This window comes from Sinocyclocheilus grahami, unplaced genomic scaffold, assembly GCF_001515645.1.
Source record: "Sinocyclocheilus grahami isolate Dianchi unplaced genomic scaffold, SAMN03320097.WGS_v1.1 scaffold995.1, whole genome shotgun sequence".
Lineage (NCBI taxonomy): Eukaryota > Metazoa > Chordata > Actinopteri > Cypriniformes > Cyprinidae > Sinocyclocheilus > Sinocyclocheilus grahami.
This window is the reverse complement of record NW_015506174.1, coordinates 57490-85349: the sequence shown is the minus strand read 5'-3', so window position 1 is coordinate 85349 and position 27860 is coordinate 57490. Positions and strand designations below refer to the sequence as shown.

The window sequence follows — 27860 nt, the reverse complement described above, 5'->3', positions numbered from 1 at the left end:
TAAAAATAAAATGTGTTCAGTGAAAAAAAAAGTTGTTTTGTTTTACCCAGACATTTAAAAATAACATATTTTAGAGCTGTAATCGCAATACTGTGATACCGTGAAACCGTGATATTTTTTTTATCTAAGGTTATCATACCGTCAGAATCTCATACCGGTCCATGCCTAGTGGGAAGTGATGCCCTCTGGGGGCATTTGGCCAGGGGTGTTGGCCAAGGTTTGAGAAGAAAAAAATCATTATGAAAATATAATTATATTCAGGGGTGCACATAAGTGGTCCGCAGGTCCGCATGCACGACCAAAATAAGAAATGCGCTATGTAAATTAGTTCAGAGCGCGCGCGTTTGTGTACCGACATGGTTGACAGCTGTTAATGAACAATTACCATTTTAGATCGACAAACTGTACTGTATAAGATTTCTATTCAAACTGAAAGCATAAATCTAGGCTACCCGCTAACGTTTTCAAAGCACAATGCAAAACTGTGACATTTCATTCACTAACGTTCTACGCTCGGCAGTGCTGAACCTGGAAGCGCATATACTTACTTGCCGGCTGATTTTAAGTTTGAAAATTAAAAATTTAAATAATTCAAAATTTAAATTTAAAAATAATTAAGGTTCAAATTAAAATAATAATAAAAATAATAAAAATATTAGCATTTTATTTTTAAGTTTACTATAAAATAATTGTATTTGTATTTAATATGCCCTTTTTATTTTAAAATAAAATAGTATTATCACACTTTATTATTTGGTTTATTATTTTATTTAAAAAAACTAAATAAAGTGCAATAATATTATCACTATTATCAATTTATTTTTTATAGTTATATTTGATGGGTCACACCATGTGCCGTGTGTGGACCAAACCAAATCTCCAGGTTCTCATATGAAACTTGAAGAAACTTATGTGCACCCCTGATTATATTTTCCTTAAAATGTTCTTCCTAACTTCAGGCCTTATTCTCAAGTCATATATAATTGTGATGTTCTGCAAAACAACAAGCTTTAAAGCATTTTTTTCTTACTGGTGAAAATCAGATGGTCAAATCTGTTTTCTCTCAGGTACATCGCAGTGTAAGCTTCATAGTGAACATTACTACATCACTCTCGTCAACGTAGTCCATATCAAATACAAAAATATATCTTGACTCCATATAGTGGTTATTTTGGGAAAATCCCAGGTATTTTGAGCAGTAGGATTATAAAAAAATATGTGCTAATATAAAATTTAATTAAGTAGCTTATATAAAATTGCTAAATAAATCTATCAGTACTTTTTTATGTAAGTACATAAATAATTGAGTACTTGTGTGATTGAAAAAGGAGTACTTTTACTGGAGTAATATTTTATCATACGTATCTATACTTTTTTACTCATGTACTTGTTTTATGTACTTCGTCCACCACTGATAAAAAGTTATTTTGAAGAATATGGGAAACTAAACAGTTGCTGGTTCCCAGTGAATTTCTTTTTTTTTTTCTACTATTAAAGTCAGTGGGGACCAGCAACTGTTTGGTTACCCACATTCTTCAAAATATCTTCTTTTGTGTTCAGCACAAGAATAAATAAAAATGAATACATGTTTGGTACAACATGACTGAGTAAATAATGACAAAATGTAAATTTTTGGGTGAACTATCCCTTTAATGACAAGCGGCAGCATGTTTAGTACTGCAGCTATAAGAGCTGCACGCATCTGTTTTTCTCAGCTGTCTACTTTCACTTTAGACATAATTAACTGTGTTATTATATGTTATTGTGTTTTTTTGACAGTATCAGCGCAATCAGACGATAACTAAGTAATCAGGTACTGTTTGACTGGCCTTTTAGTGTACGGACACTTCGGGTGTACGCGCTCTGAATAAGCACATGTTAGAACCAGGGTTCGTACGGTCATGAAAAACCTGGAAAAGTCATGGAATTTTAAAACACCAATTTCCAGGCCTGGAAAAGTTTTGGAAAAATAAATAAACCCAGAAAGTTTTGGAAAAGTCATTGAAATCTATTTCACAAAACTCTGTATAATAGAATTGTGTTTAATCAGGTCCTGAATTTCGGTGCGGGATTGCGCATAGGCTATATTGCATAGTTTTACTCATTCCCGCAGCTTTTGACTTTAAAATGATGGATATTCACACATTTATTCAATAGCCATATAGCATGTAGGTTTGATGAGTAAATAATCAAACCTACAGACTGAGTCCAGTCCACACAGACTGATCAAATCAGTCGTTTGAAAACAGCGTGAGTGATTCAGCTGTACGCGTCTTCTCTCTTTGACTTTCTCTTAAAGCGGCTTCACATCGGCGCATCTTGTCTGCGCTACAAGAGCCGCTGCACGCTGCGATACAAGACTTTCACTCGCGTTTCGGGACAGTTGACAGAATAGTCACTTGCCTAATCGGGTCATTGTTGCATCGTCAGAAAATGTTATTATTTATTTGCACGTCTTTTTAAGCCATTCGGTACTCACGCGCTCCAGAGGCGGTGCACAGTCACATCCAAAGTGCGCTCGTGCGTATATGAGTATTGAGTTTGCTACCAAATAAGCTCAGCAGAACCCTGCACGGGCCTCAAACATATGCCCTAGTCCGGCCCTTATCCGACAGATTATCAGAATTACTGGCCGAGTCCGACTGGAGCCCGTGTCTTTTTTCTCTTTCTCTCTTCCCCAATTACACAGCTGCTGTTGTAGCCATTAAAATAGTTCAGTTTAGTTTTTAATGGCAAAAAGGGGTTATATATATTTTCGTTTCTTTATTACGTTAATTTAGACATATGTTTGGAAAATGTTTTTGTTTGTTAAAATCAAGTTTATTTATTTATTTATTTTTAAAGTAACGACCAAGCGGCCAGTGGCAGACAGTGAGTTAATCATAGCCTATGTTTGATCAATTTAGCCTTCTCAAATAATCACCTCTTGACTAAAATAAAATCTATAGGCCTATATAAAAATGCTTAAAAAAACAATGTTAGTTTAAATGGTTAACCTGGATAAATGTGTGCTATTAGCGTATCCAATCGTTTGTGCAGAGAAGCTAAAGCGCACTTTGCAGGACATGGAGTCGCCAGCACGATCACTTGCATTTTTTTCTTATAACAGTGGAAACAACCATCATTTTTGCTCATAAAGGTAAGAGTAATACATCATTCGGGACTGTTAAGGGTCTACTTTTATTTGTGTGCACTCACAATATCAGCATACGTTGTGCTTTTTAGAAAACAAACAGGATTCGCTTTCTGCTGTCTCGGTCTTGAGCAGGAGCGCTTCACAAAAATGAACCGAAAACCCTGCGAATATTCTATTTCCCCTGGAGCATTCATCATGGTAATTACTTGCTGGCGTTTTGCGGCAAGCTTTGCGTGCGCTTTAACATGGAACTCTTCCAGCATTCGCTGCTGCTGGACACTAAACACCGTCCGAGCCACTCTTGACAGTCGCGGTAGCATGGTCTCGTGTTGTTTCCACGAGCGCGGCAAATCTTTGTCATCCCCATAATAATTGATGGATATCTAAAATATAAACATAAGGAGGAAGCAAGCCTGATGCCTGGCCCGTGTCTGAGCTATGACGTGAAAATTGTCCCGAAGCCATACATAAGTTGGGGCCGTTGGGCTTGGGATGAAATGCAGGGCTCTAAAGTGCAGCTTGTTGCATTTAAGCAGCAAAAATACACACAAAATGACACCAAAATGACTCACAGTTACATAAATGATAATATTCAGTGATGTGAAATGTGGAGTAAGGTCTGGCGCAGTTGCAGCTTGTACTTATTACTAAAACAAGAAAGCAAACGAGTAGCATTAATAGTCATTCATTTTAGTTAACATATGCTATGATAATTTGAACAGATTTGTATTCTTATTGTAAAATAATGGAACATTTAGGTCATGAATATTGTCTCAAAAGTCATGGAAATGTATTGGTAAAAATGTGTACGAACCCTGTAGAACTTAAATGAAACGTTTAACTGGCAAGGCTTTAAAGCATGCGGAAATAATGTATTTTTGTGATTGCAAATAGGCTAATTGCAGTGTCTCGTGAGTGTAACTATCGAGATTGAATCTCCTGCGATAATGAACGCGATATTGCCTAATTGTCAGTGAGTTACGGCTCTGTGTAGTAAATGCCGCTCCATCTGAAAGCAGGTGATGGAGATTTACTACTAATCACGGAACCGGCTTTACTGACGAAATGCGCATGACAATCGCATGCGATTAATTGCACAGCCCTAATTTGTGGTATCATCATCTGATGAGATGTCCAATCGAAACATCTACAGATGGTAGCTCTCCCTACTGGGGAACAGCACGTCATAGTCACATCAGACACAGAATGTCACAGAATTTAGCAAATTTTGGATGATTAAAAAAATTAAGTAGGCTAGGGCTGTACAATAAATCATATTGCGATATGCGCTATAGTGTCTTTGAATATCAAAGCAAAAAAATAAAAGACTGCTGTGTTTTTTCTGCATTTCTCTGTGATAAAATGGCATATTTTTGTGCATTTTCAAGCATGTGTGACACTTGTGGTTTTTCAGTGTTTGCCATTTCACTATATGAGGACCGTCCACATGAACTTTATCTGTAGAGCTTCAGTAAGAGTTAATTTCACTAGCATTTCACCATTTTATTGGATAATATACACTTGGCCTGGGTGATAAAACGGTATCGATAACGATATAAAAAATGTTAGATATAATGCACGATATAGTCACGTGCTATGAGTGACGCAGACAGCACACACAAACATGAACACATGCTGAATTGAGTGCTGTGCCTGCCTGTGATGAGGAGTTTGTGAATAAAAAAATGAATATTAGTCGAGTTTAAAATAAACATTTGCATTTGAATGTTAGGAGTGCGTCAGGGAGTGTCATCAGTGGAGCACTAGATGCGGTGATGATGTAAGTGTTGCATTTTAATGTTTTGTTAGTCTAGCTCACGAGATGCGCCACTGCTGTGTAATGCGTTCAAAATATTAGAGAAACATAGAAGCTCAATGCGGAGAAGATCTTGATTAGGGGAAAACCGAAACCAAGCCATTCACACAGATGCATATTCAGCGCATTTTTAGACGGACAAATATGACTGCTGCACTCGCATCTCACACAAGAGATGTAGCCATGCAAAGTTAAAACAGTTTAAACTTTTATAAAACACGTCATGAGTTTGTGGAGGTTTATTCCCTTTCACTGCGTCTCTTATGTTTTTAAATGCAATCTGTGTGATGGGCGATTCGGCTCTTTGCATTAAGCAATGCATAAATACATGATGCTGTTTTGTTCATAATTGTTTATGCAATTTATCGAGATTATATTTGATTTATATGAGTTAATTTAGACGTAATGCAGGTTTTTTTTATAGACATTTATTTCCTTGTGTTGACAATTTAAATGTGCTGCATTATTTTGCTCATTGCGCCCTCCTGTGGTCCAAAAGTTTCCTTAAGACCTAATTAATCTGCACATAAAACATTAGAAATTAGATATTTGTTTAATTTTTATTGTGTGTTTGACTGTTAAAACAAAAAAATAATTGTTGTTTGTCTCAATAAATTGGGTTCATTTAAAAATACAGTGGTTACATTTAAACATTTTTTCTATTGCTCTTTGTTTTAAAAAAGGTTATAAAAAATGTCAATAATTATGGATACCGAACGATATGAAACATTATACCGTTGATTACAGTTGTGCCGATACACGATAGTATCATGTATCGACGATAGACAGAGATAGCGCCTGTGGCTGATGACTTTGACGATAGCAAGAGGATTATTATTAGGGCCCAAGCCACTAAGGCACAGGGCCCTCTTGTTTTTCTAAGGATTATTATTATTTTATTTTTTTCTTCGACTATCCGGGGCTTTTTGGGGGCCTTAACATGCTCAAAAACTCTTGAAAATTGGCACACACATTGGAATCTGCGGTCATTAGGACGCCGCAGAGGCTGGGACCCGGGCATGGCACAGGGACTCTACAGCACCCCCTGGAACACAGTCTGAAAACTTGATGTATATCGCACATACTTGCATGTATTCATATGAAACTTGGTACACATATAGATCTCATTGAGCTGAACAACTTTCACGCTGCATGTCATAGGCTCCGCCCAACAGGAAGTTGGCTATTCAGGGCTCTCTATGGACAACAGAAAATTTAAAAACTATCAGACATCTGATCTCACTCTGCCACTCTGCCTCTGTGTGAGGAAGGGGGAGTGGGGGGTTGAGAGTGGGGGTGAGTGAAGAGGTGGGTGAGAGAGAGAAAAGAGAGAGAGACTTTTAAACATCTCTTTAATCACCAGAAAAAAATAATCAGTAATTTTTTGTTGTTGTTGTTTTTCTTTCCTTCCATTACAGCTTAAGAAATCTCTTAGGCCTTATCCTTTTCTGTCAGTTTTAGGGACAAACAATTCCTAGAACCAGTTAATTTGTAGCGCACTGATCAGTACCGCTTTAGAATGGGTGGGATTATTCACATGTCGTTATAGTTGCGCCGCCTCTACTACCACGACTCCTAAAAAAAACTTTTTCATTCCGCGTCGCCCCATCAAGCTCTCGCTGGATCCGCTCCTCTGCTTTCAACGAGAGGAACGTCTGTTCTTCCGCAACAGACAACTAAACTTTTTGGTTGTTAAAAAAAGGTGCGCTCATTCAAAACGGTTGCGTTCGATCTTTCGCTGTCTGTTCTGATTTAAATCTAGCGGTTCTTTTGTGTTTGTGTCACAAGTTCAGTGACGCAGGTAGAGACGATTCTTTCCGGCCAATCCGTGATCAGCAGAGTTTACACGTCACGTTTTGGTAACAGTACGGTCCACTGAGGTGATACTAAAAAAAGTACCAGGTACTGTACCCTGTGGAAAACCCCCAAAAAGTGAACCGTACAGAGCTGTACCGTGCCGTACCATGCAGTGGAAAAGTGCCATTATTGTCAGGTTTATGTTCTGTTATGTGGACCGTTATTTTGTCATTCTCTTCTGTTTACTTCACTTCCTGTTTCAACGCTATTTGGTTTCGGGTTCATTGTCTTCTGAATATGAACTTGTTAGTTATATCGTAACACATACACACACAAATTCTATATATATATATATATATATATATATATATATATGTGTGTGTGTGTGTATGTATGTATATATATATATATATTTATATATATGGCGATAATACCGCATACCGCGCTATTGAGCCACTCAAAATTACCACAAGGGAAATTCCCTCACCGCGACAGGCCTTTTATAATAACTGCACGCTATGAATCATTAAGTAAGCATTAGTAAATAGTCAGTTCATCCTTTCTAAAGCATTGTCCAAACATTAATAGTCATTAGTAAGTAGTATATAAATACAGCAATAAATGCCTTGTTCTTGATTTATAAGCATATCTATTACAAAGGAGATTTAAAGGCTCAGTTATCTTCTTAACAGAAAAAATAAACAAACACAACGCAGAGGGATACAGAACTCAGAAATATTTATTTCAAGATGCAAAAAAAAAATGAAACTGTACAGCTGTACAGAGCAGAGTTGCAGAGGTTTATTTTTCTTTTTTTTCAAGTGAACAGTTGTACAGTTTCATTTTTTCAATCTTGAAAAAATATTTTTGTGTTCTGTATCCCTCTGTGTTGTGTTTGTTTAACTTTTCTGTTTGGAAGATTAATGAGCTTTTAAATCTCCTTTGTAAATGCTTTACAAGGTATGAACAATCCTCACTTTAGATGAGCTCACAAAAATAGATGGCTGGCAACTGCTAAATGTTTTATAACTACCTGACTTAATCATGAATTACAGCAGGAATATGTGATAATAAAGCATTTATTAACACACTGGGCAACTATTATCATGTGTCTAAATAATAAGATTTATAAATGTACTTTTAAATAGTTTATTAATCATTTACATACACTTTCTAAATGATCTTATGAACTCCTAAATAACTGGTTTGTAGATAATGTAATAATTTAGAAATGATAAATTGATCATTATTACAGTATGAAAATACAATTATTAAACATTATAGATATGCTCAAGAACAAAACATTTATAGCTGTATTTATCGACTGCTTACTAATGCCTATTAATGTTGGAACAATGCTTTATAAAGGATGAATTGACTATTTACTAATGCTTAACTAATGATTCATAGTGTGCAGTTATTATAAAGTGTTACCAATTTTTTTAATGTTTAGGTTTTGAATATTAACTGACATTAATACATGCTATATAATTATTGTTCATGTTAATTAATATAGTTAATGTTAATAACTGAAACCTTATTGTGAAGTGTTACCAAAGTTTTAGATATTGTTCCGTGTATGTGTGTTTCACAGTCTTGATGGTTTGGATTAACCCTTTAATTGCCGTATACCTTAAAAGCAGACTGCCAGAGGGTTACTGTAAATGCATGTGCCCACTGGGCACAGTTTTCCTGATGCCACCTGGGTGGCATTTGCACTGATGGCTTGGGCCCGCCATCGCTGCTTGCAGCTATATTTATTATTATTATTATTATTATTATTATCAGGCTAGTAATACTATGTAATTTATATTAGGGCTTATTTGTTGCATTATTTATTTTTCCACGTTTTTACAGTATTCCGTGTTCTAACCAATCACACACAATTATGCTGAGCTTATGAATGCAATGGCCAATCAGATGCGTTCAGATGAGTCATCACTGAAACAGCGGAGTTCTGTTCAGCGTGCGCTGACTGAATTCTGACTCGCGAATTCTCTCCTCATAAACAACAAAGTGCAGATGTACATGTGATGTAAGTATAAGAGATTTATTCATCATACAGTGTATATTCACTGATTTTAACGGGAGTGTTTTTAAAGTGCATAAACTCGCGCTAGACTGAGCTTGTGATGAAGTTATTTCGTAATGTAATGTTCTTTGCTCGTTTTCTGTAGCTGCTTTTTGAATAACTGAGGACATTTAAGCATTATAATTAGTAACTTACGATGTTTCTATTAATTTGTTATCATGTTAAATACAAATTCAGTCATATTAAAAATATTAGGCTGCTTTTAGCCTTGCGCTGGAGTTGGTTCACTTTCTTGCAATGAAACGAAGTAAATAATTACATAAATTAGCACGATAATATTGTGTATCGGCGATCTCATAGGCTGATGATAGGACGATATGAAAATTGAGCATATTGCCCAACACTACCATTGATAAATTAGCTATATCGCCCAGCCCTAATATACACAAAGAAAAGGTCTTCATGAGAGCCCTTCAAAATAACATTTGGTTTAACTTGAAGAAATTGTGACAAATTAATTACTTTTATACAGTAGAATGTACTCTTCAAAGTAATAATAATAATTATTAAATTATTAAATCTTTATCTTTTTCATCCATAATTTTAACAGTAATATTCTGCTGTGAAGCATTTTGTTTGCCAAAATAATTTTAAAACATTTTAGTTTGTATATTAATTTAAATTGTTAATGTTTTTATTTTATTATCACAATTTTTAAAAATGAATGTTTAATAAATCATAAACCAAAAAAAAAAAACAGAGTTTCTGAGTAATCTCATATGGCCCTATTATTGTTAAAATATTAATCTTTTAGTAAAAATTAATTTGACATGCTTTTTCATTATTAGAATTTAATTAAAAAGGAATCCACAAAAATTACAATGGAAAAGCGGATTTTGGAAAATAAAAATGGATTTCATTGTGTCCTTTTTTGGTTAAACATCATAAACTTATGTTAAATTATTTCACGATTTTAATTAAGTAATTATACATTTGTTTTGATTACAAAAATTTAACTTAACCATTAAAGGGGTCATGAACTGAGAAATCAAAATTCCCTTGATCTTTTGAAATATAAGAGGTCATTGTGCTATAAAAACATCCTGTAAATTTCAGAACTTAAGATTTTTTTGTTAGTCTAGAGCACATGTCAAAGTCAAGGCCCGCGGGCCTATTCTGGCCCGCCACATCATTTTATGTGGCCCGCGAGAGCATATGATTGTCTTAAAAGCTGTGTACCGCATTTCAATTAGCCTATGTCTGTATTATTTTTTTCATCCCAGAAATTACAATATCAAAATAAGAAATACAATAAAAACTGAGACTGGCATTGAAAAGCCATTTGCGCAGCCGTCATGTTCTGTCTGTGAAAATAACATACCATAGCAATGATGACGACTGCGTGGACGGCTCAAAGAAATAAAGTGCAGACCTCATCAAGTGCTCGAGCACCACCGATGGAAAAACACGATAGCCTATTCTCCGTTCATTTAACAAATTAAAAAATCGATTGCAGCTTTCAGACACGACTCTCTTCTCATTTTAATAGTTCGTTTGAGGCCGTTTCTATTCAGTTATTTTAATGACAAATGTCCAGAGCACATTATAGCCTATGCAAGAGCGCATCAAATGTGCAAGCGCAAATCTTTCCGCTCGCAGGTGGATTCCTATTTACTCTCTCAGAAAACGGACGCGCTTTCTATCGGTCAGACATTAGGCTACATGTGTCCACTCAAATCTTATCTTCTTTCCTGAATTTAATGTTGCCAGAAGTGCAACCTGGAGTGTGGGCATCCACCAGCAGAAACATAATATGTATGTATAATGTATAATATAACATAATCGTAACATTGATACATAAATGTAAATAAGTATTTACATAGCATAGCAGTACTAAATGTATGTGTTTCGCATGTGTCCCGGAAAATCGCATATACTGTCCTGCAACAGGTCTATAGCCATGTGGTCACCCTAGCGCAGAGCAGTAAAATAATAATTAATTACGGATTTGAATCAGTACATTTTAATGAAAACAATACATTATAAAAATGAAAAGAAGCAGGTTTTTGCAATCAGATCAACCAGTAAACTCCTGGAAAGTCCAAGGATCCAGTAAGCGAATGCATTCAAACAGTAAGTTCACAGCAGCGCTAATGCAGAGAAGACACATTTCATCAGAGATGGCATAGATAATAGTACTCACGTCCAGATGTCAGCTATTTTGCTAAAAAGAGCGAGTGTTACATACTGGATGCTGGCTGAAGGTGTTGTTGATTACGCAGTAAGCCAAGTCAGTGGTTTAGTAATTCTGCATGGATCAGTCAGGTCAACATAGCTCATATAGTGATCTTTTGGCGTCTCCCTGTGGTCCTGTTTGGTATTGCAGCTTAACTTGTGCAATTTTTTTTATTAAACTGTGCTGTAAACTAAATGTACATTCATTTTCTGTGAATCTGCTTTTCAATGATGTGTATCATGAAAAGAGATATACAAATAAATGTGAATTGTATCGATCGCAAACAATTATGTATTTATTTATTGTGGCCCTATATACTTTAATTGCAAATTATGAAAATTAAAAATTACTTTTTTAGTACTTTAGTTTGTATTTATTTATTTATTTTTGGGTTGGGGAGTGGGGTTGAGTACCGCCACTTCTTTTTTCCACTTAAAGCACTGATTGCGTATCATATGCATGCCAAAGTCAATTTCTGAGTATAAATCACATGCAGGGCTGTACGCTTACTTCTCTTTTAAGGAGCGATTGTGCTCCTAATTTAAAAAATTTAGGAGCATGGTCAAAAATTTAGGAGCACCTTCTAATCAATAATCAAAAAAATTCTGATAAAAAATTAACCTTCCCATTACGAGGTGATATTTGACTCCTTAAAGTGATTTACAGGGAATTTTGTAATAGCATTTATCTAACTTTATTAAAAGCATGTCATATTTTATGTCAAAATAAAAAATATATATTTATACGCTTTTTAACATTTCTAATTAAAACAACAGAATAAAAACAAGTAGAATAGGAATAAGTTACCAATCAAATGAAATCAGTATTTAAGAAATAAATTTGTACTAGAGAGATGGCACAGAAGAACACACAAGTGGCTTGTATGCGTATTTTCAGACATTTAATGAGGCTCAGAGGTCGCATGAGTGCAATTAAATTCATAAATTCATGTTGAGGTTAATGTTTTAAATATAAAATTTTGAATATAGAAATATTAAATGATTTAAATAACAGAAAATATACTTTAAAAATTAAACTAAAATGCCAGCCAGATCACTGATTTGATCACTGAATCATTCATTTAATTGATTAGTTCGAAGGCTAATTCATTCAGGAACGAAGTATGTGACTGTCTTTATGAATGGGTAATTGAATCATTGACTCACTAGATTCATTTAAAAACGCAGTTCATTAAGATTTGTTAAAATAACACAGAGCGATAACATATATTTTTACATCTATGCAGATGCATATACAATATTTATAACTTAAATAAGTAATAATAAAATAAAGTTATTTAACAATATATTGAGAAGTAGTAACATTTGTACAGTTTTACAATTACAACCGGCCCTTTGAGGGCAGCCATAATGTTGAAGTGGCCCTCAGTGAAAATTAGCTTGACACCCCTGGTCTAGAAACAGCTTATATTGAAGCCAGTCTGTCAAAATGACAGCTTGTGGAATGTACAAACTTATGGCGTAATAGTGTGGCTAAACACCACCTCCGACCGCAGGAGAACATCAACACCTGCTTCTACATCTCTGCCTGTTTAACCCCACCCACCGACTTGCGCATGTAGTGTAAAAAACTAGAGGTGAAGTTCTACACAGAAGCCAAATGATAAAGATGGTTCAGAAGATAACAAGATGCTGTGCAGTGCCAAGCTGTCTTTTCATTGCCTTACTTCGGATCCTAACATTAGGAAACAGTGGATTAACTTTATTTTGAATGAAGCTCCAGACCAAGTCAGCAAGCACTCGGTCCTTTGTGCACCTCATTTTACCATGGATTTGTTTACAAACAAGGCACAATTCAACCCGGGATTTTCAGAAAGATCGAAACTAAAAGAGGATGCTGTGCCGACTATATTGTAAAAAAACCCAAAAAAAAACAAGTGTTGTGTGTAAAGTACTTAGTTGTAGTGTTGTCAAAAGACCTGGTACTTCGGTACCAAGTCGGTACTAAAAAAATGAAAACGTTACGGTACCAGGTTTTTTTTAAGTACCGGTGGTACAGAGTACCCGGTCAACCCGGTTCTTGATGCACTATATGAAGGATGCGCAGATACGCTCTCTTCATAAAAGTACTGAGACATGGCGACCTCAAAATGAGGAAACACACCAAACTAACAAAACACTTTAAAGACAGACACCCGGCTCAAATGAAAGAGTTCAAGCAGGTAAGTTTCATTTCATCCCATACATTGATTTATTTGTGGCTGCCCGCCACAATATCAAAACTTACCGCCACAAATAGATTTTCCAAAAGGCTTTGACTTCGTTGAATAAACATGAGGACATGATGATATTTACTATTTTTACACACCAGAGGCTTTTAAATTAATTGTGAATCTAAAATATGCGTGTTCGAGAATGTACAAATGGTTAACATTGTTTGTGTCATATCAGTCAGAAAAGCAGTTCTGTGCTTTTTATTATTTTTTTTTTTTTAGCTAACTTAGTTATTCTTGGCTCAATAACTCTAGAAGGTTTTAAAAGCCCTTTAAAATTAAATATGTACACAGTTTGGATTAAATACAAGTATAGTCAAATTTTTAATTGGCATGTTTTTGTGTTTTGCTTTGGTAGCGAAATTGGTACCGAGAACCGTGGATTTTCACTGGTATTGGTACCGAATACTGAAATTGTGGTACTGTGACAACACTACTTAGTTGTTTGAGCATGTATGCAGCAAAATGAGCCATGTTGTTGAGTTGAGATCAGTTCCTCCCTCACCCCTTTCTTTTTATATCTCTGCGAGAAAGCTGTGACCATCAACAGGAGGAAAGAGAATTGAGTCATTGTGGCCTACGGTGATGACTTCTAGACTTCAATTTAACCCTTCACGTCCTGCACACACCTCACACAAACACCTTGCCTTTGTGTTGGCTAGTTGAAACTCATGAGTTTATTCAATAAATTAAATCAGTTGTGTTTCTGCATCTCTGGGGTTAGTGGGGTTGATTGTGATATCTGTGATCAGGCTCTGAAAAAGTCTATGTACCTAAATGAAAGAGTATCTTGTTGTAGTCATTTATATGCTTAAAATAACAATAATCCATTGCTAAATGTGACATATGTTGGCACTCTCCTGCAATAAAATGATGGGTGTAAAATCGAGTGATGGCATTTATGTAGGAACATTGCAATATAATGATAATATATCGGTCTACTGTAAGCAGTATTAGCTGTTGTGATAAAATGGTGCTAGGTAGTGTGTATCCACCTTAATTTGCAAAGCTTTTATTTTTATTTTTTTTATTTACAATTGTTCAAAGTTTCAGATAAACATAAGTAGTTACTGCGGATTGGACCTTTTCCAAACAATATGCTTTATCAGTAGTGCAAGGAAGTAGTTTTACATGTTACAGCATCTTATGGACAAAAACTGGTCACCCATATGTGGTTGCTAATAAGTGTGATATGAGTATAGTAATAATGGCTTTTTGTTCCTATATCACTCCAAAACAAATGGCACCTATAGCAGCTGATTCATGGCCCCTTCCTATATGAAACACAAACAACCAGAGTGAAGGGATACACACATTTTCTTTTTGGCTTAAAATGCTTGTAGCGGTAAAAAGTTTTGCTTGGTTTGAACTGCACATTAGTACTTGTTCTCATCTGTCTTGCTGTTTATATAGGGGGTGGAGCACAGATGTGCCTTTGAGAGTGCGAGACATGGGGGAAGGAGATTGTTTTAGTGGAAGAGCATGTCAGAACATGCCACCACCTCTGGATAAGGATATCCAGGGTATCCCCCTCCCCCTGTCTCTCTTTCTGTGTTATCTCAGAGGGGCAGAGGAATTATGGGTGGAGAGGAGGAGGGTTATGTGATATTGCAGCAGCTGCTACACTGAACGTTTCACTTGACGAAAAGGGATTGTGTTGTGTGTGTGTGTTGCTTTGTTAGATAAGCTCCAAACATTTTTTTTCTGAAAGAGCGACAGTTTGTGAACTGAGTAAACCGAAACAGACAGACTGTGTGCCTGTGTGTGCATGTGTGTGTGTGTGTGTGTGTGTGACATTAATGTACAGGTGTTGAGATTGTGTGCACAGTAGCACTTTACATCTGCGCTGTGTGAAGTGTCAGTCTGAGGATCAGTGTTTCAGTGCTACTGCTGCTGTTGTTTATTTCATTATTAATTGCTCTGAGCAGTTCGTGTGTAGTGCAGTGGGTGAACAGGTCTGCAGAGAGCTCCTCTATATGTGTGTCTCTCTCACCCCTGTTTGTACTGAAATGGCAGTGGATCTGTGATCAGCTCTAAGAACCGGCCTCTGTTTCTACTGCCGTGAAAGAAAAAGAGTGACTGATTGCTCACTGATTATTACTGCATATCCTGCCCACAAACAAACATGGAGCCTCTTGGTCATTGTTTTGTTTTAAAATCACAATTGTTAACTTTATACTTTGTTTTATTAATTTTAAAACATCTAAAGCTGCCGATAGTGTTTTTTGTTTTCTTGCTTATTTGTACCGGATCTCTGTTGACAACCGCAAAAAAACATTTACATTTAGTCATTTTGCAGAAGCTTTTATCCAAAGCGACTTACAACTGGGGAATACATAAAGCGATTCTTCTTAAAGGGTTAGTTCACCCAAAAATGAAAATTAGCCCATAAATTGCTCACCCTCAAGTCATCCTAGGTGTATGACTTTCTTCTTTCAGACGATTCCAGTCGGAGTTATATTAAAAATGGTCTTTGATCTTTCAAGCTGTTTAATGCCACTCAGCGGGTGTTGCATGCATCAGTCCAAAAGAAGTTAAATAAAAAGTGGCCATCCATTAAAAAAAAGTGTCTCACACAACTCCGGGGGGGTGAACAAAGGCCTCCTGTAGTGAATTGATGCCTTTTTGTAAGAAAATATCCATATTCAAAATGTAATGAAAACAACAAAAGGAGGCCTTTGTTCACCCCCCGGAGCCATGTGAGAGACAGGTTTTTATGGATGGGCGCTTTTTATTTCACTTCTTTTGGACTGATGCATGCAACACCTGCTGAGTGGCATTAAACAGCTTGAAAGATCAAAGACAATTTTTAATACAACTCCGACTGGATTCGTCTGAAAGAAGAAAGTCATATACACCTAGGATGACTTGAGGGTGAGCAATTTAAGGGCTAATTTTCATTATTGGGTGAACTAACCCTTTAAAGAGGCGAACAGACACAGGAAGTGCTCATAATACCAAGCTTCAGGCATTGTTCAAATAAGTACAAGCTAGAAAGGGAAGGAATAAATAAAGAGAAAGCCGATTTATTTATTATTTTTAATTTAGGATGAAGTAAAGTAGCGTCGAAAGAGATGAGTTTTCAGCTGTCGCTTGAAAATTGTCAGGGATTTAGCATTCCGGATGGGGTGGGAAGATCATTCCACCAGCCAGGAATGGTGAACGAGAATGTTCTGGAAAGTGATTTTGAGCCTCTCTGTGATAGTACTACAAGGCGTCACTCACTAGCGGATCTCAGACTTCTGGAGAGGATGTAGATTTGTAGTAGTGGAAGTAGGCAGGTGCTGAGCCTGTGGCTGTTCTATATGCAAGCATTGAAGACTAGTCGTGCCGCTGCATTCTGAATCATTTGTAGAGGTTTGATTGTGCCTGATGGAAGTCCAGCCAGAAGAGCATTGCAGTAGTCCAGCCTAGAAATGACAAGGGCCTGAACAAGAATTTGTGCAGCATGCTCCGTTAGAAAGGGCCTAATCGTTCTGATGTTGTGCAATGCAAACCTGCAAGATCGAGCAGTCTTTGCAGTGTAGTCTTTGAAGGTCAGCTGGTCATCAAAGATTACACCAAAATTCTCACACAAACACTGCTGCACTTTTGCTGTTTTTCAGGGTTGTGATTGTCAACTAGCTGATTAGTGAGCTTGACTACATATTAGATGGATGTCTAAGCCCCTGTAGTTTATTTTATTTTATTTTAATAATATCAAAATTTTTATTCTATATTATCACATTTTAGTATGCAGTAGGTACTACATGTCTGTCTCAGGCCTGTGTTCCTCTAATTCTTAAGCCGGGCGCACACTGTGTGATTTTTAATAGTCCTTTACGATTGTTGCTTGTCAGACTGTACAAACATGATGATCATGTCACACTGTGGGATCTCAGTTGTCATTAATGTCAGACTGTACGACAGTCAAGACGCGTTAAAAAACAGGTGCGCACAAGAAAACTTGTCCAGAGTTTTACATTATCAGTCCATACAAGTTCAGTGACTGCGAGCTGTATATGTAAAGTATATGAATGGCGGCAATAGCGGCGTATTTAAGAATGACCATGGCTTGTCTTGAAAAACGAAGACAGTTTGACATTCGTCGTAGGAGACATCATACTGTAGGACTGTGTGCCAAATCTTCTAACGCTGCCAGAATTTCGTCAGGGGTAAAATTTGATCGCGATGGCCATTAATTGGCTGTCAGTTAACATGTCAAACCAGCGATCAAAGACTATGGATTTTAGCCTAGGATTATAGGAATCATTTAGGATGCTGGTGGACAGACAAGCTGACCTTGGGCATAATCTTTGACCTCTTCTTCTTCTACTCTGTCCTGCAGCTGTTAGGGTCAGACAGTGTTTTTTGTGTCAGGCTGTTTACATCCTCAATGAGTCAACCCGTCAGTGTTGGGGTCCATGTATCCTGTTTATTGTTTCTAATATCTCACTCTGTTTCTCTGTCTCCTTCAGGCATGAGCCATGAGCCAAAGTCACCATCATTAGGCATGATTTCCACAGCGACCCGCACCACAGCGACAGTCAGTCCCCTCACCCCATCTCCCCTCAACAGTTCTATTGTGACCAATGGCAGTCCTGCATCTCAGTCCGCCCACTCGGGATTTGCCGCCGCTCTCCGCAAGCTGGCTAAGCAGGCAGAGGAACCCAGAGGTAAGCTGTGACCCCCTGACATTTGATCCCTGACCCATGTGTCAGTGCTCCAAGGACACAGATGTACCCTCGGTGTCGTCCCTTTATTGCTATGATAATGACCCTTTAGTGGAAATCAAACTGGACTGAATGAAGTCTGCTTTTCCTTGAAAGTCTTGGTCATGCCGGGACTACAGTGGCATTATCTCAACAGCGTCAGTATTTCATGGCTCAGGTCATGATCCAATGTTGTTGGCTCCTAGGGTCCCCATAGAGATTGAGTGAAAGAACTGTATACTGAGCTAAACATTGAATTCTGCTACTTCCAATACTATGTATTATCATGTTTGGAAAAAGTTCTGAGCAGGCTACTTTATGTTACCCCCACCCCCTAACACTACACATCTTGGCTGCGCCCAAAAGCTGAAAAATGCTGCCTCCACAGGCAGCATATGGAGGTAGGAAGGCAACAAGGCATGTCCGAATCCAATGATCATGTCACATCATGTCTGCTGAGATACCTTCATCTGATAGATAGATGATATCCCACAGGACTGTGGGTTTGATTCCATAACAGTTGAGCTATGGCATCTAAAAGCTGTGGTTTTTGGTCAGTTTGTCTGTTAATGTAAATGTTATTTCCACATTCAATCTCATTTCTAGCTAGAAATTAGTACTATAGAAATGTAATATTCACTTAGTTATCCCCAAAGCGCTCTCTATTTTGTTGTAGATCATTAAACTACTATGCTGTCTCAGAAGTATGCCTGAAATCATTTTAGGGAGGTACGCTGCCTGGAAAGTCATTATCTGATAGGGCAACAAGGCATATGCTTTTGGACACAGCTGTTGTATGCCAACCTAATCAGACACACCTGATTCAAATGATCAGACAGTGGCTAAGTTGGTGACTACTGTCAGCTGTTTGGTTACCAACATTCTTCAAAATACAGAAAAGCTCTCATACAGAACAACTTCAGGGTGAGTAAATGATAAAAGATTTTTCATTTTTGGGTGAACAATCCATTTAACTGTTGGAGTTTAAGGAAGTAACCAGTTTGGGCCAGATGCTGCTTCATTACTGTGTGCCCACAGAGAGTGGCATTTTCTACAGATATGTTCATCATGTGTGTCTGTGTACACACGGAATGGTGTTTGTGTATGTAGCCTGAATAAGGTACACACACGTATTCTCTACATGGTGCTCGGCTGTGTTTGTAGACAGTGTCTCAGCAGGGAAGCAGTCTTTAACAGTCTGCCAGAATACCACATGCTTCCTGTCTTCTCCTGCTTGTCCCCTAGTGTGAGTGCTCTCCAGCAGACCCAGGAAGAGCTGTCCATATAGAGAACGCTTGGGTGTGAATGGATCCAGCACCCTGCTGTGATTTTAATTTTATGTATCCTAATAAGTTGTGTGTAAAATGCTGGATTTACAAGACCACAATCAGGGTGGCAGAGTGGCTAGGTGGTTAGCACTGTTGTCTCACAGCAAGAAGGTCCCTGGTTCGAGCCCCAGCAGGTGTGTGGAGTTTGCATGTTCTCCCTGTGTCAGCGGGGGTTTACTCCGGGTACTCCGGTTTCCTCCCACAAAAAACAAAAACATGCAGGTCAGGTGAATTGAAGATTCTAAATTGTTCCCCCCAACTTGTGTGTAAGACAGACACCTGGTTCCCGCCAATAATATAACCATAGATGCTGGAATAGTGTTAAGAAGAAAATAAACACACAAGACCACAATCAAAACCCATATTGTTCCAGTTCAGACATTACCAGCTATCGTTGCCCCTCCTTCTTGTTCTGTGCATTGTTTGCATTGTGACCATTCTCTGCTGCTTCAACTAGTCTCTGAATTTGACAAAGCTTGTGAGAAACCTGACAGTAAATGAAGAATGAAATGAGATTGAGACACTATCCAAAAGCCCACCTTTGAGTTGGGTCTAGTTACACATCTACTTGCCTCTAAACATCAATTAAAAAGCAAACTCTGGTGGGTTGACCATATTGTCTCTTCCTTTGTGAGCTTCCTTGGTCAGGATATACAGCAGTGTGGAGACGTTATGCTGATGCTCAGCACTAGCACTCAGCTAGCTTTGTTTCATCATTTGTGTTAACTCTGCCTTCTGTTTCTCTTTCTCATTGTGTCTGTATCTGTAGCCCATCTGTGGGTGGCATTTAAAAACAGACAGTTGATGCACATTATGATTAGGTCACTCTCACTGTTAAAAACAGCTCCAGAAACGCCTCTTCCCAGTGTCTGTCTGATTTGTCTCCAGTCCAGACAGCTGTAGGTAGGCCGCAGGAGCATACAGACTGGGCCAGTGAAATGGGTAAGTGACAGTGATCTGAATAATGGCAAGTTGGGTGTAGGCTGACATCCAGTTTCCCAAAACTTTATTTCAGTTGCTGAGGCAAGAGAGTGTGTAAATAAACATACAGTTCCCGTTGTGAGATTTCCTGTTAAAAACACATTGTACTTTGGAGGACAAAACCTGCAAAAATAATGAATGAATTAATTAGTTAATTAATTTTAATGCATGTGAAATATGTATACTGCACAAACTAAATGATAAATACCTAAATAAGTAAATTAGTATAAATAAGTAAATTTGCGAGACATCAAAATAATTTTTTTAACTAAACACCAAATCTGAAATTAAAGTTTATTTAGCCATAAAACTGAAATTTCAAAATGTAATAATCAGTAAATTAATTAACACTCAAGTAAAAAACTGAATTGTATACAATGATTTAAGTTCTTTTTTTAATCCTTGATTTTATTTTTTATTAATTTACTAATGTGTTCATTCAATTAGTAATAATAATCAGAATCAGAATGAGTTTTTATTGCCAGGTATGTTTACACATACGAGGAATTTGTTTTCATGACAGAAAAATTTTATTTAATTTATTGGATTTATATTTGAAATATATTTATTTACATTTGTTTTAAAATTTGTTATTTCTGTACGTATGCACTTGTGTATTTATTCTTTAGCTCTTTTCATAGTTGTTTTTATTTTTATTTCACAGTTATATTTCCTCCTCCAATATGATAATCAGAGGTGGTCCATTTAACCCCGTTGCCTATACTTAAAATTGGATTACAAATGCCATTTATTTCCATTACATTATACAACCATTTATTTCGGAGATAATTGGATACAATGTCAATGTCAAATGTTTATGGTTGCATACTAGACAATAAGGGAAAAAAAGTTGTAGTATGCAGTACACAAATATTAATTTCTGAACACGGTCAATGTGTGTCTCTCACAGCAGGTGTGGTGTGTGTGATTAATTAACTGCTCCATTTGGACTTGGATATTAAAGGGCTCATCCTTTATCCAGCAGAGACAGAGACACAGGAGTAGAGGGGAGGAGTAAGTCCCTAGTTCTGCTTGAGAAGAGAGAGCGGCAGACGTGGCCCTGGGGGGTAGGGGGTACCCTGTTTTTTTGTGGCCTTCCATCTGTAGAAACAGGCTGCATACATAACACAAGCTTATCGTCACACTCACATAAGTGATGGTGGCTCTGTTCCACAAACTGGTGACAAGTTAAAGCATCATAGGTATGCTCCTGATGTGAAGGCTGTTCTCGAAAGGTAAGTGGCATCACAAGCTTCAGATAGGGCAGTCCTAAAATGTGACAGACTCCGTGAAAGCATCCAGAAAGGATGGTGGACCAAGCAAGATAAACAGAACTGAGATATGATTAATTTGATGCTGAAAATAATATATAATAGGCCAGTTTAATAAAATTTTACTTTTTTCTAGTAAAGGTTCTTAATGAATATTTTGTGTGGTGGGGGTTTTCAAATAACGTGTCAACGAGATCACCCTAAAATGACATTTTGTCGTCATTTACCTGTCCACACCTGTATGTATTTATTTATTCTGCCTTACATAAAAGGACACATTTTTCAAAATATGTGCTTTTGTGTTCCATAGAAGAAAGAAATGCATACAGGTTTGAGTAAATTATTTGTGTGTGATGATTATTTGTGTGTGCTGTGTATTTTTATACTTCATTACAGTATCATGTCTCATTTCCAAACTCTACTGGAATAAGATGTGGGTTTGGTTCCTTGTGCACTATTTGTGTGCCGTGTGGAGTTGCTAGCTAAATAGAGTGCATAGAAATTAGTCTCTTATGTGATTTCATCTAATTTAAGATCTAGCTGTGGAAAGTACAAAACTGATGTGTGTTTGTTCAGAATGGTCATAATATGATATGATATGGTCATGATATCTGCTGTTTCACGGAATGAACCATGTGAGGGCACCAAAAAACAATGACGTGTGTTTGTGTGTGTGCGGGGCAACATATGGACTGAGGCGTGTGGAGTTCTGCTCTCACACCAGCTGTGAAATGGGCTGTTTAATTAACTGCTGATGCTGTTCTAATGCAGCCTGAGACGTGTGTGTGTGTGTGTGGTCAGTGTGAGGTAGAGGTGGGCTAATAGATGAACCCTCAGAGAGCAGAGATGCACATTAATCACACGGGCATGCACACACACAGTCTCTCTCTCTTTCTTTGCAGTGTGAAATCTGTTCATTTAGGTGGCATTCAGAGCGTGACAGGAAGTGTTGGAACCTCTAGTCCATATATGGGAACAGCTTCCTCTGAGAGCAGCTTGCACAGACGCATCGCACTGAATACATTTGAATATCATTAGCATCTCATAAAAGCATACCAGTTTGACTCAGATGGTGTGTGTGTGTCAATGAGAGGCCCATCTGCCTGTGTGTGTTTCATTTGAAAGAAAAGACAACCATAAAACCTGCTTGAGAGAGATCTGATGCCTGCCTCTCCGTCTCACACACATTCTCTTGTGATGATGTTTGGTGCTGTAATTTAGTGCTAATGCTGTAAAGACAATCTGCAAAAATGTCAACAATTCTGTGTTTTTCTGTCAATATGGGGTGCTGTGTGTACATTAATGAGGAAAAAAAATTAACTTAAATGATTTTAGCAAATGGCTGCAATATAACAAAGAGTGAAAAATTTAAGGGGGTCTGAATACTTTCCGTACCCACTGTAAATGTGTCTGACAGATCCACACTCACAGGAACTGCAGGAGGATGATGATGTTTGATGGATGAGCGCGTGTCAGAGTGAATAAAATAGAAGAAAGCTATAAAGGCGGGGGGCGGGGGTATCTTGCTGCACGTGCCTACAGTCCTGTTGAATTATTCACTGTGTCCTGTGTATCACACTGGGAGAAACAAATGAGAAGACCGTGAGAAATGGCAGCAGATGAGCAGCTATCAGTAATGACTACAGGCATCACACCGCTGTTGTGTAATAGGGAACTGCCTCTGTAGGCAGCAGTATAAGGCATCATAGGCATTACACTCCTGACATGAACGTTACAAAAATTAGGCAACTTAATCACACTGCCTCGTCTCATACCTTATTTTTGTCCAGTTTCTAGCAGAATGGCATTCATCCATCATGGATAAGGCAATACCATAAAAAGTAAATCCAAGATGGCAGATGTAGAGATATATATGTTGATAATATATTTACAATTACACATTCAATTGTGAAATGTATCAATAAAAAAAGAAATCACAATTTAAATACAGACTGTCCTCTAGCAAGTTTGTGTGTACTTTGTCGTGTCATTCCTCTTGTTTTGAAATCTGTTGTGGGTCGAATCTCTCATTCACTTCACAAGTTGCTGCTTATGTAGATTGTTCCAAATCACTTATTCAAGAGTTTCAGTTTAGGGCTGAAATATCAACAGTGGTTTGATCACTGAATAAAAAGAATACCTGGCCCAATCAAAAAGAGAGACTTTTGAAGTTAAATCAAATACAATCAAGTGAACCCAAAAATTGTTCTGATATTAGGCAAGTCTCAGTATCATGTATTTTCAAATTATTTTGTTTATCTTGTTTATTGTTAGTTAGCACTAATACATCCTCTTAACCATCCTAACCTTTGAAAATAATCATTATTTGCAGCCCTATTTCAGTTGGGATACTGCATGAGTTATAGATGCTGGTTCTGGTCTAAGGTGTGTGTGTGTAGCCTGTGTTAAATGACTGAATGTGACAGGAGGAGACACTCATGTCTTTGGGACTCAGCTGCGATTTGCTGATGTAGATTCACTCTCACTCTCTCTCCCTCTCTCTTTCGCTTTATCACTTTGCATGCACGCTTAACGGTGTGCAGCTGTAATTACTGCAGCAAGCGCCTCTTCACCTTTGCTCCTTTCCTTTGGTGTTAACAGAAACCTTTGTGGCATTTCTCTTAAAAGCTTTCTTCTGAGAACACTAGCTCCTAATGTCTTCCCTTCCTGTTTTACAGACATCATCTGGACTTAAACGTCTTGACACTCGAATGAATATGGCTGAGGTGACTGAAAAGTAGTTCTTATTCAGATTATTATCCTGCTCCATTTTTAAGGCATATTTTCTGCACCGGGTAAAATTTAAGTTAACACTTTAGTATAGGGACCAATTCTCACTCTTAACTAGTTGCACTCTTAACTCTTAACAATATTTTATTAACATATTGGCTGTTTATTATTACTTATAAAGCACATATTCTGCATGACCATATTCTACATCCCTAATCCTACCCAATACCTAAACTTAACAACTACCTTACTAACTATAAATAAGCAGCAAATTTGGTTTTTATTGAGGCAAAAGTCATAGTTATTGGTTTGTTAATAGCGAGAATTGGACGTTAAAGTGTGACCAAATTTGCATTATTTGGGAGAGAGAGAAAAAAGCAGTTAATTTAGAAGTTAAAACACACACATTTTTAGGTTACCTGAGAAATCGTTCTTAAAAAAAAAAAAAAAACCTTGTTGGAGCTAAACTCTGCAGGATGGTGGGTACCCAGGGGTAGGGTTAAAGACCTAGGGTGTGCATACATGTTGTTACATTGATCTTACATTTAAAGTACCTGTATGCAATTAAACCTACCTCATCCCTAACACTTAATGTCAGTAGCAGCAAATGTGAATCTTAAAAGAGCTTTAGCATGTGTGTATACAGTAAGCACTTTGTATCAAATGCTTCTTTTTATAAGTTCGTAGTAGTTAAAGACATCTAATACAAACTGGGACCACTTTCTTCTGTGGGGCACAAGACATGTTTAGCAGATGAACTCCTCAGTCACCATTCACTTTGATTGTATGGAAAAAGATGCAGTGAATGTTAATGGTGACTGAGGCTATATTCAGCTGAACATCAACTATGAGTGAGAGTAATAAAGACAATTTTCTTTGTTTTCTTTTCTTTTTTTTTAGCGGAAGTACTTTTTTAATATAAAAATATTCCACATGTGCCTGTGAGTTTTGAGTTTTTTGTGCATTGGCTAGTGTTATGTTAGACCAGGGCTGGGCAGTTAATTTTCCCAAGGGGCCACATTAGAAACAAATAAGTTACCAATCATATGAAATTAGTATTAATAAATTAATTTGTACTGGCACAGAAGAACACAAAAATTGCGTGTAGGTACATTTTCAGACATTTAATGAGGCTCAGAGGTAGCATGAGTGCAATTAAATTCATAAATTCATGTGGAGATTAATGTATTACATATACAATTTTGAATACAGAAATATGATTTAAATAACTGAAATTATACGTTAAAAATTAAACTAAATCTGCCAGCAGGTGGCAGCAAGTCACTGATTCTTTCAAATGGCTGAATCATTCAGGAATGAAGCAAGTGACTGTCTTTATGAACTGACGGAAACTTTAATCCCTGATCACAACATCAACTTCATATAAAAAAAGCAATAAATGCCCCAGTGTTGTTTGATTGTTTTACCTGAGTTCTTTTTTTTCTTCTTTTTTTTCTGTTCTGTTCAGTAAGAGAAATCTAGCCAGTGTTGGGCTTGAACATTTTTTTGAAGTTTCAAAAACTGTCAACTTGTACAAAAATGCAAGTGCATGTGTTTTAAAGACCAGCATCACAACATCAACTTTATATAAAACATTTGATTGTTTTATCTAATTGTTTTATCTATGAGAGAAATCTAACCTGTGTTGGGCTTGAACAAGTGCACTGAAGTCAGGATGAATATCTGAGGTGGATATGCGAAGGGCAGCACACAAGTGATCATCACTGAGAGAGGATCTGTATCTGGATTTGTTAAACTTCATCACTGACAATGTTTGTTCACAAATGTAGGTAGATCCAAAGAGAACCAACATCCTCTGTGCATGCCTCCTAATGTGTGGAATGTTTTCTTCTTTGAGAGAGGAATAAAAATGCAGTGGGGATTCTGACTTAAAGTGCTCTGCAGTAGTTTATTAGACTGCAGGTCAATGAGTTCAAGCTGAATATCAATGGGTGCATTGTCCACACAGCAAGTGAAGGGAGAAGAAATCATGTGCATTTCATTCTCAGTTGTTTTGAAGTCTTCAAATCGCCTTGCAAACTCACCATGCAGTGCCCCTAACATGGGCGAGTACCTGTGGAGGTGATCAGCTGATGGTGTGACTTCTTTCAGTGTTGGCATGTGGGTAAGAACGTTGCCCTCCAATTGGCTTGAAAGAAACTTAAACTTTCTCCGGAGAGCTGTCACTAAGCTGTACATTTCATGTACAAAGAGGGCCTTGCCTTGCAGCTTGGTATTTAGTTCATTCATAAGTGCAGTCACATCAACATGGAAAGCCAGATCTGCCATCCAGTCTGCATCTGAGAGCTCTGGGATGTCCTTGCATTTCTTCTCACAAAACTCCTGAATTTCTGCTCTCAAGTCCCATACTCTTTTAAGCACCTTGCCCAGGCTGAGCCATCTGACAGTTGTGTGGTAGCCTATGTCACTATGTTCACTTTCATGCTCCTCCAAAAGTGCAACAAACTGTCTATGATTCAGTGCTCTTGCCCTGATGAAGTTAACTATTTTAGTCACAACATCAATAACATGGTTGAATTTTAGCACTGACTTACACAACACCTCCTGAAGTATAATGCAATGCAAAAGTACCAATTTCTGTTCTTGGTTTATTTCAGTCACTTTATCTTGCATCTGTTTCAAAAGTCCGACATTTTTTCCTGTCAGATTTGGACAGCCATCGGTTATAACACCTATCAGTTTGTCCCGTTTTAGTCCCAGTTTGTCCATGCATGAATTTACCTCTGTGAACAAATCGCTGCACGTGGAAGTCCCTTTCATAGACCGCAAAGCTGCCAGCTCCTCCGTCATCTCAAAGTCTTTCGTTATTCCACGTAGAAATATAAGTAACTGGGCTGTGTCACGGACATCACAGCTCTCGTCCAGAGCCAAGGAGAAAAAGTCTAAATTGTCCGCTTTGTTTTGCAGCTGAAACTCCAGATTTCCTGCGATATCCTCGACTCGTCTCTTTACGGTTTGCCTGGAGAGCAGCACATTCGAAAATGCTTCTTTTCTGTCCGGGCATATTAACACTGTAGAGTCCACCAAACATTCTTTGATAAACTCCCCATCAGAGAATGACTTACTGTTTTTCGCGATTTTGTGGGATATCACAAAGCTGGACTTGACTGCTGCATCCCTCGATGTATGAAGCTTGGTAAAAAGTCCTTGCTGCTTTTGCAGCTTAGCTAGCAAATTTTCAGATGTCTGTGCCCGCTCTGCATCCGTCAAATTCTTGTATTTCTCTGTGTTTAGTCTCGTAATGCGATTCAAATTGTAATCCTTAAACACAGCTATCTGTTCTCCACAAACTAAGCACACAGCTTTACTTTTGACTTCAGTAAATACATACTTAGAAGTCCATGTCTTCTGCATCAATCTTTCTTTTTTTTAATGTTAGCTAACCTATTTAAGGGCTAACGGCGAACTCTTGAATGCTGTTCTACATGATCGCGAACACATTTCAGTGAGGGTGCGTACAGTCACATGCACGGACGTATGTAAATTAAAAAAACATATATTGTTGCCTTCAAAATAAAAGCAGTGCGGTTGTATTATGTTTTTATAGGTTATTTATGTCATGTTGCAGACAAATAGCTAAATAATGTA

General features: G+C 37.4%; 1 protein-coding gene across 3 annotated transcripts in view; it reads left to right on the top strand.

Moving 5' to 3' along the window:
* LOC107565336 (genetic suppressor element 1-like) overlaps positions 1-27860 on the top strand; it is a 213995-nt gene that overhangs the window by 149722 nt on the left and 36413 nt on the right. For all 3 annotated transcript variants that reach the window (XM_016250554.1, XM_016250553.1, XM_016250555.1), the window contains one exon: positions 17708-17905. In XM_016250554.1, the coding sequence (XP_016106040.1) occupies positions 17708-17905 (198 nt within the window). The remainder of the gene's footprint in view (positions 1-17707; positions 17906-27860) is intronic.